Genomic DNA, 12,552 nt, shown 5'->3' with positions numbered 1-12,552 from the left:
TTTAAGCAAAGTATTTACTTTCCTATTTACTTTGCTTAAGGTGGGATTGATGAAGGATAATCTGACTGCTTGTAAGAGACATTTCAGCATGTTTCCATTTCTGCTGTATTTGTGTTAGAGATACTTACCTATTTTTTTCATGAATGTGGGATTTTTGCTTGTATGTAAGCTGTGTTCTCTTCAGTGACTAATACCCTCTGCATTCCAAGCAGAAGTACTGATCTAAATCCCCAAAAGAACAAATGGCTTTCGAAGCCTCAAATCTCAATACCTATTATTCTGAAACAGGCCAGGCATTTTTAAGAAAGGAGTGCTTGAAATACCCCTAACCAGACATTCTTTTTGAAATGACTTCACGATTAATATTTCTGTTCTCATTTCCTACTTTTTTTCTTCGTCAGAGGGAAGAATATCTGAAAAGGATCTAGAAAAACACGTATCTAACAATACTTCATGGTACATCTGTGGTCCACCTCCAATGATAGAATCCATATCCAAACTACTGTCTAACATTGGTGTTCCTGGAAACCGTGTTTTCTTTGAGAAATGGTGGTAGTGACACCTGCTGAAATATATTATTTTTTCCAGTGCATTTTGATAAGCTAAAATGTACAGAAATGGACTATGAATTATTTGGAAGATTTTACTTCATAGATGAAGAGGTCCTCTGAAGATGTAACGGTGTTCCTTTTAATTTAACTGTAATATACCTGTAATGCAGTGCTGATGCTTTGGGGAAAGAAAGTGATTTTGTATTAAAGACATTAACTGTTATGGTTTTTGCTAGTTTGCTTCTTCTTATGAGTAGCAGCATATTTTCACTTTAGACACTTCGTTAGTCAGCTTTTAGAAGACTTTCAGTGCCTGATTCAGCAATTGCAGAGAATTAGTTATGCAGCAATGCCAGGTCTGTTTATAAAAATAAATGAGGCCACAACTTCTGAATCTGCTCCAAATGAGTCAATACCCTTCCCTCCCCAGTTCTACATAACACAGTACCACTTCTATAGAAGTACAGCCGCGGTGTTGTGACTTCCTTCTCGCCATTTCTTGTCAAAAGCAAAACCCAACCTTTTATGTGGTTCAGCTGTGTTGACAGTAAAAGACATTTTTTTTTTTGTAATCCTATTCAGCCCTGAGTTAGAAGTGTTGAGTGTAGCAGTGTTAGGCATCAGTACAGCTTCCCACCTGAACCTGTATCCCGTGCCAGTGCCGAGGCTGTCCATCCAAGACTGTGTTTTTGTGTGCTGCATCCTCAAAAGCAGTACTGGCCAGCAAGGGCCAAGACTGGAAATCTCCACAATCCTGCTGCATAAAGCACAGAGCTTTAGGGGAATCCAGGACATATCAGTTCTGCTTGGAGAAGAGTCTCTGGAAAGATTGCTCTTGTAAGGCATGAGTGTACCTCTCTGTGTCATGGCTGACACCTGAGCCCTTCCAGAATGAAGCTTCTTTGCCCATCTTGTAGAAAAACTCATTGTAGAATCTGAGACCAACAAAAAGCTAGAGTGAGTTTGCCAATTACCTGCATAGACAGTTCAAGTCCTTAAAGTGGTAGAGATTCCCACTGTACATCTGAAGACCTCAATAAGGAACAGTATCAAAAATACTTAATTAATATTGAATTAGTAAAAATGTTAAACAGATAAGGCCTTGTCTTTGTTAGTGGCTCCTTACCCTGTGTTAAATGTTTCAGACAATAGTCAGCTAGATAATGCAGCAAGTTTCTTGCCATCAGTGTGTTACTTCTTTGGCCCTAAACAGAGGTTGCAAGGATATCGATCCCATCAGCCTATTCCAGCCTGCAGCAGCACTGTTGGTGTGAAGCACTTTGTTTTTCAAGCATAACATCCCTGTGGTTGGCAAAGAAGGCCTCCAGCCCAGCTGTAGTTCTCTCCCAAAAGTCATTTTAGCTTCAGCATGCTGAGTTTAGCCTCTAGTAGTACCCTCTTTTTATCAATCTGGTACGTTGTACAGCTTGTAGGATACCTACTGCCATATCCACATGCACCTCATCTTCAAAATCCAATAAGGCAGCCCAGCTGGGAAACTCCAGGCCCTTGCTTTGAGGGAAGCACAAAACTACTACTGTAATTATGGCAGGTGATTCAACAACTGAAATGATGCCAGCACTTCCTGAGTGTCGAAGAGAACAGGCCATACCTGCTGCTGCTCAGAGCACACACAGCTGAAGGACAGGCTGTATTTTCCATCAGGAGGGCATGACTCTGACTGATGGACCTTAAAGAGTTGCCTTTTGGGGACAGCACTGTGATGAGGCCTTGCCTGTAAGTTTATGCCTTCTGCTGCCTGCAGCCTCATCCGCTGAGGTCTGTGCTCGTGTTCCACGCGGCTCTGCCGCCCGCTGACATCGCCAGCCTCCTCCACAGTCCCTGCAGACCCACAGGGGATGTCTCATCGCATTCCCTCCTCCTCAGACGAGAGGAAGATTCTTTCTGAGTACCCCTGTTTCAAGGAATGCTTCCTTGTTTGTTCACTCTAGAATGTAAATAGGACAGCATGCTTGTCACAAAAAATAACACCAAGGGGGCTTTGCATTCACAAAGATTGCAGTTGACATGTCAGAGCTTGATGCTTGAAAGCAGCAGGGTTTTCCTAGGAACGTGCAATACATTGCTATCGGGAAGTACTGGTGCCCTAAAATAAAAACCACACGTTAGGCTCCTGCGTGTTTTGACAGTGTAATGATAAAAAGATTCTGAGAAGCCTTTACATGTTGTTTTTCTTATGACTTTTAAATCATTATGTGGATTATAAACTGGTATATCTTTTTTTCCGCTTAATGCATAGGCTTTCTGCAGCCCAAATGACATCTCTTTCACAAACCCCTCTTCAGACTTGCCCCAAAATGTCCATTTAACAAAGGCATTTTGAAACCCTTTGCTTCTGTAATCATCTTCTTTTCCCTCTAACCTCTTTCTGTCATCCCCTGTTACACTCAAGCTGAGCGCTGTGGGGCAAGGGCATAGCTCTGTAATTGTATGGGCTCACCCACTTGAAGAGCAGGATGAAACATACACTGAAAGATGAGAGGAGAAAAATAATTTCATACCTCCCCACCCCCAAATACTGGTAATCTCTGTTAATGTCACAAGAAGTCCTTTCTTACCTTGTAATAAATGCCATTTCTAAGCCAAGAAGTCAGGAAAGTTGTTGACATCCCCTTCCTCCATGGCCTTTTCCTGTTGACACTTAGGAATCTTTCAGAAGTCTCTTCTTTCTAGAGTCTTGTAGTCTTGTAGTGAAACATCAGTTTCACCCTAATGTCTGTTATTGGATCTGACTCTGCTTTAACTGAAGACAAAAATAACACCCCAGAAACATTCACCCATATGGTCTACAAATAATGAAATAAATGGGATATTGGTCTGCACTNGCATTATGCAAGATTAACTCCTTTTCTGGAAAAGTTATGTTACGGAAATGAAGATGTTGTAAAGGAAAGATAACTGAAACAAAAGCAGCCATATTGTTTTGGCTGTTGTTTTCCATGTTTGAGGTTGTTGGCTTCTTTTTTAAAATTCTGTTTCTGGTCTATTTTTAGGGTTGATTTCTTTATTCCTGGAGTATCTGTAGTTGGAGGATTCTCAATATGTTCAAGCCCTGGCCTCTTAGAACGAGAAGGAATACTAGAGCTGGCAGTAAAGCACACTGTTCATCCTCCTGCTCACTGGATTCACACTGAGGTAAATGACATTAACTGTGAGATTTGGCTCTTTGTTTGTTTGTTTGTGGGATTTTGGGGATGTGGAGGGAGTTATGTGTGTGTTTTTCTAGACCACTTCATGCTATTGACTGCAAAACTCATGTTGACTTGTTCAACCATTTTTAATACAACATAAATCTTAAAACCTATTGTTCAGTAAGAGACTGAAATTGGATGTTTTTATATGGTAATATGGTTATTGCAACCTTTTGATTCCACTTGTGCTTACAGTGGACTAAAAATGATATTGTAGTTAGTGCATATAAGGGTTCTTACTCCTTTGGAATTAATAAACTTAAAAATGTTGAAAACTCTCTGTTCTAAATTGTGTTCCTGACAACAGTGTTACACCTTACAAGGCTAATCTGATAACGTTCCATAATTTCTGAGCATTTCTACAAATATAAAATGGAAATCATTGATAAATCACAGATAAATATGGTTTATTAAGAGGGAGACAAGGGAGATATTTAGATCAGGTTTTCTCAAATGACAAAACAACAGAATACTTTAGGATTTCTATAATATTCTCTTAAATATGCAGTATTTTTGTAATATAGACATATTACTCAAGGCTTGATTTTTTTGCTATATTAAAAACAAAGCCTGACACTTGGTCTCTTGCAGTGTTTTGTTCATCATGTTCCCCATTTAGTTACAGTCAGAGGAGTCAAATATTTCATCAGTGATCTGTCCTATCAACTTTTGTTCTTTTCACAATCTCTGAAGACTCTTTTAGGACTTCTGATGTCATAAATTAGTTTGTTGCTGAGTTTACTGGTTGAATTTTAGGATAAATCTTTAATCAAGGGGTAAGCTATGCCAAACCTGATGCTGTAGAGAAACCACCAGGGGACATATGGACTCTTCTAGATAAACAAAACCACATGCTTTTTCTTAGGAAACAAGCAGAAAAAAAATATCAACCTAGAATTTGAAAATGTTGTATATGTGGTGAAAAAGCTCTGGTACTTAGTTGTTTAGAAGTTACTTCTAAAGGAAGTTGGTAACTCAGGGTAGAAGATGTTATGGGAATAGTTAGCACTCATCTACTTACTGTATTTGGGGTTTTTTAGAGGTATTTATTTCTTAATATTACTGTATATAAATCATAAATTTTAGCACTGTGTACTTTATAGCTTTAGGAAAATGTAGCCTTTTAGAAAAATGTCCATGTAATGCATTGATTGCTTCACTTCTCTACCTGAGCTGTGTTTATAAACTAGACTAAAGGACAACATTTTCTCATCATAGTACTCCAGAATTTTACTGTCTTTTCTTGTATACTGACTTATTGTTATCACTGTCATGGCCAAAGCGTGGAAATATGTGGGAGACTGCTGATTATGAGAGATCTCCTCATGTCCAATCTTGATGAGCTACATCTGGTTAAGGTGGCAGGTTAGATGACAGAGGTTGTTTCTCCCTGAAAAGGTTTATTTCCTCAAAGGGTACCATATTCTGTGTCCTCCTTCTGCCATGTGAATCTGGAACACTTGTGGATTCATGTATCTCTAAACCAGAGTAAAACATGGTGGGAAAGCCTGGTGGTGTATATGAACAAGGAGAGAGAAAATGTTTTCAGATAATGAACGCTGACTGTCTTACACTGTAATTGAGAGACAATACTTCATGGAATAATTAAGAAAGGCAAGAAATTTGGGGATTTTTTTTTTAATGATCATGCTAACGACTTTAGGAACTTGTGTGTTCTGTGCAATACCTGAATCCAAAGGCCTCCTCCTTAGTCCTGGTGGAATTGTTGCATGTTTAGACCTTTGCTGTCTATGCAGTTGTCATTAATGGAATTCCTTTTGTTTCAATTTACTGTTTCCTGATACCAGAAGGATTCTTTGGAGGAAGTGTTTTCATTTTCTAAGCTAACTTTTTAGCAGTTGTTGTAGCTTTCCTTGTTTTTCCCTCTTCCTTTCCTACCTTCCTTGGTTTCCCTATCCTCTTTAGGGTTTTTTTTGAAAACCTGTATACGGCCTGAAGTGAGCTGTGTTTTCTGCTCTTACTTGTTCTGTCTGCTTGCAGTGATGTGGGAGAACTCACCTGACTTCTCTGTACTGCAGTTTCACCCTTCATACCGGGATGCAGTGCTGGTTTACCAAGAAGATTTTGGCCCAAATGGATTTTTTTGTTGTAGCTTTCATTTTCCATGTAACAAAAAAACATGCTTGGACTAATTTCTCTAAGAAATAATATCTTACATTCGAATGGAGAATAAGAGAGAAGGTTTTCCCCTGATTTTTATTCTTCTGTGCCTCTGAAGTTGCAAATGCAGAAGTGATTCTGTAAGAAGTATTCTTGTGGATACTGCTTCAGTTCTGGGTGTTTTCTATTTTTTGGGAATTTTCTTGACACGAGGCTGGGTTTGGGTAGAAGTGTGATCTCACGTTGACCTCGGGTTTTCACAACCACGTCCTGCGTTGGAAAATTCTTGTGTGAATCGTTCCTCTTTCAAGTCCTATGGGGATGAAAAGGGGGAGTTGCCATCCTGCCTTACCATAAGACTGAAAGAAGAACTGGATCCCTAGAGACACTGGGTTACCTCAGATAGCTGGAAATTTTGTGTATATTCTGAAGTATTTCTGGTTTTCCCTCACTGGTCAATAAAAATAAAAAATCACAGCCCAGCAAGTCTTGTGACTGGAATGGGAGAAGAATAAGGTTTCAATTTTGCTTTTCATTTTGAAATTAAATATCTTCTTTTCCGTCCTAGTGTACTCTTGACTCAGAAGTGGCTCTGCGAGTGGGAGGTGATTTCTTCTTTGATCCTCAGCCTGGTGACTCCCCAGTAAACCTAGTGCTGATAGCAGGGGGTGTTGGAATTAACCCATTGTTTTCTATACTGCTGCATATAGCAGATCTTCATGGATACCAAGAGGGTAAAGGAAATGGACACAAATTGGGAACAGTGAAGCTGTACTACAGTGCAAAAAATACAAGTGAACTCTTATTTAAGGTAAATAAAAAGGTGTTTTTTTTAAAAAATAGGTCTCAGCTATTCAGCTGCTAGTGAGCGTATCAATTGGTTGCCAAACTCCAGAGAGTCCTTCTGTGTAAGACAGTGTACAAATGGAGACAAAACTCACTTCCTGCCTCAAATCCCATGTGTGTTTTGTTAACTTCTTAGGCCAGTGTACAAATTAAGGCTGTTACTAGATATACCTGGTCTCAGTGACTTTGGTGATAAGTCAATTACCCCTAAATTTTACTGTAGCCCTGCATTTTACTATAGTCTCATAAGAGCATCATAGTATAATAAAGAGTATATATATTTATATGTATATATACACACCAATAGTATGCATAATGTTATAATACTGAAACCACTTAGTCTTGGTATAGATTGTATTGAATTTAAAAACTAGAAAAGAGCAATTATATCCAAAGGAAACACTTTCTAAAATAACAGGGGAGCTTTATTGATAATGCATTAGTTATTATTGAGTACTATTGTATGAATGAAGGATTTATAGCTGCTTTTAAAATTTCTTGTCCAGCACTTCATCAACATTTACTCAGCAGTTAAAGATCAGTTGTCACACTCAGCCATTAAGGGTCACTGATAACATTTTAGGGTCAAATTAGCCCAGCTTCTGTAAAGAAGCATCCAAAATGATTTAGATTTCTTCAAAGTATTGAAGGCTTTTGATTGTAAGATAAAGGTGAAAATAAACTGTGTACAGGATCCATCACTAGTTTTTCTTTTGTAATTCTGCCATGTTACTAGATATGGAGATATTTGCTTTCTTTGAGAACTCATTTGTTTGTTGCTAGAAGCAGAGTAATCTGCTCCTCCGTTTGGCCCACTGCTGCTGTGCCAGTGTGTTCTGAGCATGCACAGGTGTTTTCAGTGCCTGTGCTAACATTCTCCGGTTTCACTTCAGCCGTGCTGTGACAGCAGAGCTTTTGTATTAAAGCTTCTGGGACAGAAGAGAACACAATGATATTTACAGTGCTTACAATATGCTTCACGTGTCCCTCAAGTCCAGAACATGTCTGTCAAAATTCTTTACTTCTGTGCAGAGGAGTGAGGAAATAGAATCACTAGGAGCCCTTATGCTGTTGCAAGAAACATCTGTACAACTCTCCAGGGAGAACTGCTGGATTGTCACTGATGGTTTGGAGGACCTGTTCCCTGAAGGACCAGCTCTGTATAGGCTGACAAGGGCAAAGGGAAACACCAATGTCTTGGGTGTGATGCTTGTTCTGGATGTGCTCTCATGTCACAGGCTGAGGCACTGCTTCTGAAAATCTCCTTAGTGCAAACGGTAGAAGCAATAGTGTGAGAGTTACAAAAGATAGCAAGTCAACAGAGGTACTAGTGGAACTAGTGTCCTACAGTGTCAGGCTGTGCTGCTCTTCATTCCTTGTCTTTTTAGGGATTCAGGAACAGATTTGCCTACTAAGTAGTATCTGTCTAGGGTTTTTTGTTAAGCAACCCATGGCAGACTCTCTAGTGTAGTAACCAGTTAGCAAGCAAACACAACTAAATGAGCTAATTTACCTATTTGCAGAGTAGACATTATTTGTATTTCAAAATATTTTTAAGAATTTCCAGTGTCCATTCCAGCAGTGAAAATCTTAAATAGTGCAGAATCTAGACAACAGCTAAATCTTAATTTCAGAATTAACTACAGCATCTGAGAGACACATTATTTTTTTACTATGATTTGAATTGAAGCTGCTGGGGTTTTGGCTGTAACTTATCACAGCTGTGAGTTAGGGAACTGAAAATTACCGTTTCTACTTTCTACTCTGGTAAAAAGTAACATTATCATTATATTGTATTTGGTTTTACTTGGAGGATGTGAGACAGTAAAAGGTCTAGTAATCTTACCACATAAAGCAGACAAGACTCAAAAAGTTCCTAACAAATGGTAAATACATACTGCAGGGGGTTTTTAAATGGAAAACCCCTATGCAAGTGGAAGGAGGAAATAGTGAGAATTTAAAAGGGGAAGAAACTGGGAAATGACATAACTGGTTCTTAGGCTCAAATCTTACAGATTCAACCTATCTCAGCAAAGGAGACAAGCTCTAACGTAGCTGGCAGGGAATTTACATTCCAGGTGTGGGAACTGTGTGTGTAGGTGTGCAGGTCAGCCCTGTGGAATCAAGCCCATCAGGTTCTCGGTGCTGAAATGCAAAGTCTTGGTTCTCTGTAATAATCACTGGTGTTCTGGGAGTGTGTGCATACATCTGCTTTGATTTAATGGCCTGTGGTGTAAGCAAGTGTGTTTAACATTACAGAAAAATATTCTTGGTTTGATGAACACGTTTCCTGGAAAGATCACATGTTGTTTCCACGTTACCCAACAGCGTTCACAGATCTGTAAAGAACTTCAGCCACATGTTACAGGTAAATGTACAGAATGGTATCAAAGTCCAAGTTTGATTACATCCTAAAGGATGAAGTTATTATGCATAACTCAGTATTTTTACATTTAAAGGTTCAAATCAAGATGTGAGTTAAACCTAAATAATTTCACTGACCATACTATGCTTTGCAGAAAAATTTTCCCTTTCCAGTTTTTGTTTTCCTCTTTTAATTCAAAACTTTATACTGGTATTTCCCACTTCAAACTTTATTCCAGAAATTTTTAAGCAAAGTATTTACTTTCCTATTTACTTTGCTTAAGGTGGGATTGATGAAGGATAATCTGACTGCTTGTAAGAGACATTTCAGCATGTTTCCATTTCTGCTGTATTTGTGTTAGAGATACTTACCTATTTTTTTCATGAATGTGGGATTTTTGCTTGTATGTAAGCTGTGTTCTCTTTAGTGACTAATACCCTCTGCATTCCAAGCAGAAGTACTGATCTAAATCCCCAAAAGAACAAATGGCTTTCGAAGCCTCAAATCTCAATACCTATTATTCTGAAACAGGCCAGGCATTTTTAAGAAAGGAGTGCTTGAAATACCCCTAACCAGACATTCTTTTTGAAATGACTTCACGATTAATATTTCTGTTCTCATTTCCTACTTTTTTTCTTCGTCAGAGGGAAGAATATCTGAAAAGGATCTAGAAAAACACGTATCTAACAATACTTCATGGTACATCTGTGGTCCACCTCCAATGATAGAATCCATATCCAAACTACTGTCTAACATTGGTGTTCCTGGAAACCGTGTTTTCTTTGAGAAATGGTGGTAGTGACACCTGCTGAAATATATTATTTTTTCCAGTGCATTTTGATAAGCTAAAATGTACAGAAATGGACTATGAATTATTTGGAAGATTTTACTTCATAGATGAAGAGGTCCTCTGAAGATGTAACGGTGTTCCTTTTAATTTAACTGTAATATACCTGTAATGCAGTGCTGATGCTTTGGGGAAAGAAAGTGATTTTGTATTAAAGACATTAACTGTTATGGTTTTTGCTAGTTTGCTTCTTCTTATGAGTAGCAGCATATTTTCACTTTAGACACTTCGTTAGTCAGCTTTTAGAAGACTTTCAGTGCCTGATTCAGCAATTGCAGAGAATTAGTTATGCAGCAATGCCAGGTCTGTTTATAAAAATAAATGAGGCCACAACTTCTGAATCTGCTCCAAATGAGTCAATACCCTTCCCTCCCCAGTTCTACATAACACAGTACCACTTCTATAGAAGTACAGCCGCGGTGTTGTGACTTCCTTCTCGCCATTTCTTGTCAAAAGCAAAACCCAACCTTTTATGTGGTTCAGCTGTGTTGACAGTAAAAGACATTTTTTTTTTTGTAATCCTATTCAGCCCTGAGTTAGAAGTGTTGAGTGTAGCAGTGTTAGGCATCAGTACAGCTTCCCACCTGAACCTGTATCCCGTGCCAGTGCCGAGGCTGTCCATCCAAGACTGTGTTTTTGTGTGCTGCATCCTCAAAAGCAGTACTGGCCAGCAAGGGCCAAGACTGGAAATCTCCACAATCCTGCTGCATAAAGCACAGAGCTTTAGGGGAATCCAGGACATATCAGTTCTGCTTGGAGAAGAGTCTCTGGAAAGATTGCTCTTGTAAGGCATGAGTGTACCTCTCTGTGTCATGGCTGACACCTGAGCCCTTCCAGAATGAAGCTTCTTTGCCCATCTTGTAGAAAAACTCATTGTAGAATCTGAGACCAACAAAAAGCTAGAGTGAGTTTGCCAATTACCTGCATAGACAGTTCAAGTCCTTAAAGTGGTAGAGATTCCCACTGTACATCTGAAGACCTCAATAAGGAACAGTATCAAAAATACTTAATTAATATTGAATTAGTAAAAATGTTAAACAGATAAGGCCTTGTCTTTGTTAGTGGCTCCTTACCCTGTGTTAAATGTTTCAGACAATAGTCAGCTAGATAATGCAGCAAGTTTCTTGCCATCAGTGTGTTACTTCTTTGGCCCTAAACAGAGGTTGCAAGGATATCGATCCCATCAGCCTATTCCAGCCTGCAGCAGTACTGTTGGTGTGAAGCACTTTGTTTTTCAAGCATAACATCCCTGTGGTTGGCAAAGAAGGCCTCCAGCCCAGCTGTAGTTCTCTCCCAAAAGTCATTTTAGCTTCAGCATGCTGAGTTTAGCCTCTAGTAGTACCCTCTTTTTATCAATCTGGTACGTTGTACAGCTTGTAGGATACCTACTGCCATATCCACATGCACCTCATCTTCAAAATCCAATAAGGCAGCCCAGCTGGGAAACTCCAGGCCCTTGCTTTGAGGGAAGCACAAAACTACTACTGTAATTATGGCAGGTGATTCAACAACTGAAATGATGCCAGCACTTCCTGAGTGTCGAAGAGAACAGGCCATACCTGCTGCTGCTCAGAGCACACACAGCTGAAGGACAGGCTGTATTTTCCATCAGGAGGGCATGACTCTGACTGATGGACCTTAAAGAGTTGCCTTTTGGGGACAGCACTGTGATGAGGCCTTGCCTGTAAGTTTATGCCTTCTGCTGCCTGCAGCCTCATCCGCTGAGGTCTGTGCTCGTGTTCCACGCGGCTCTGCCGCCCGCTGACATCGCCAGCCTCCTCCACAGTCCCTGCAGACCCACAGGGGATGTCTCATCGAATTCCCTCCTCCTCAGACGAGAGGAAGATTCTTTCTGAGTACCCCTGTTTCAAGGAATGCTTCCTTGTTTGTTCACTCTAGAATGTAAATAGGACAGCATGCTTGTCACAAAAAATAACACCAAGGGGGCTTTGCATTCACAAAGATTGCAGTTGACATGTCAGAGCTTGATGCTTGAAAGCAGCAGGGTTTTCCTAGGAACGTGCAATACATTGCTATCGGGAAGTACTGGTGCCCTAAAATAAAAACCACACGTTAGGCTCCTGCGTGTTTTGACAGTGTAATGATAAAAAGATTCTGAGAAGCCTTTACATGTTGTTTTTCTTATGACTTTTAAATCATTATGTGGATTATAAACTGGTATATCTTTTTTTCCGCTTAATGCATAGGCTTTCTGCAGCCCAAATGACATCTCTTTCACAAACCCCTCTTCAGACTTGCCCCAAAATGTCCATTTAACAAAGGCATTTTGAAACCCTTTGCTTCTGTAATCATCTTCTTTTCCCTCTAACCTCTTTCTGTCATCCCCTGTTACACTCAAGCTGAGCGCTGTGGGGCAAGGGCATAGCTCTGTAATTGTATGGGCTCACCCACTTGAAGAGCAGGATGAAACATACACTGAAAGATGAGAGGAGAAAAATAATTTCATACCTCCCCACCCCCAAATACTGGTAATCTCTGTTAATGTCACAAGAAGTCCTTTCTTACCTTGTAATAAATGCCATTTCTAAGCCAAGAAGTCAGGAAAGTTGTTGACATCCCCTTCCTCCATGGCCTTTTCCTGTTGACACT

The 12,552-nt window shown here is 39.6% G+C and overlaps 2 protein-coding genes across 7 annotated transcripts in view; both read left to right on the top strand.

Annotated features, from left to right (window-relative positions):
- LOC103754577 (oxidoreductase NAD-binding domain-containing protein 1) overlaps positions 1-774 on the top strand; it is a 32,255-nt gene extending 31,481 nt beyond the window's left edge. For all 6 annotated transcript variants that reach the window (XM_018075607.2, XM_018075606.2, XM_018075605.2 and 3 more), the window contains one exon: positions 402-774. In XM_018075607.2, coding sequence (XP_017931096.1) covers positions 402-556 — 155 coding nt within the window. In that variant the 3' untranslated portion in view covers positions 557-774. The remainder of the gene's footprint in view (positions 1-401) is intronic.
- Positions 775-3,470: 2,696 nt separating this feature from the next.
- On the top strand, positions 3,471-10,112 carry OXNAD1 (oxidoreductase NAD binding domain containing 1; the record flags this gene model as incomplete). Its single annotated transcript, XM_029961767.1, has 5 exons — positions 3,471-3,707; positions 6,453-6,489; positions 6,595-6,695; positions 8,990-9,098; positions 9,740-10,112. Coding segments are annotated over 5 exons (639 nt in total), but the record flags the coding sequence as incomplete, so codon positions are not given.
- Positions 10,113-12,552: the final 2,440 nt, after the last annotated feature.

Source organism: Manacus vitellinus, unplaced genomic scaffold (assembly GCF_001715985.3).
Source record: "Manacus vitellinus isolate BGI_N305 unplaced genomic scaffold, ASM171598v3 scaffold_3_pilon, whole genome shotgun sequence".
Taxonomy (NCBI): Eukaryota; Metazoa; Chordata; class Aves; order Passeriformes; family Pipridae; genus Manacus; species Manacus vitellinus.
The sequence above is the reverse complement of the archived record's forward strand: the minus strand, read 5'-3'. Positions and strand labels throughout refer to the sequence as shown.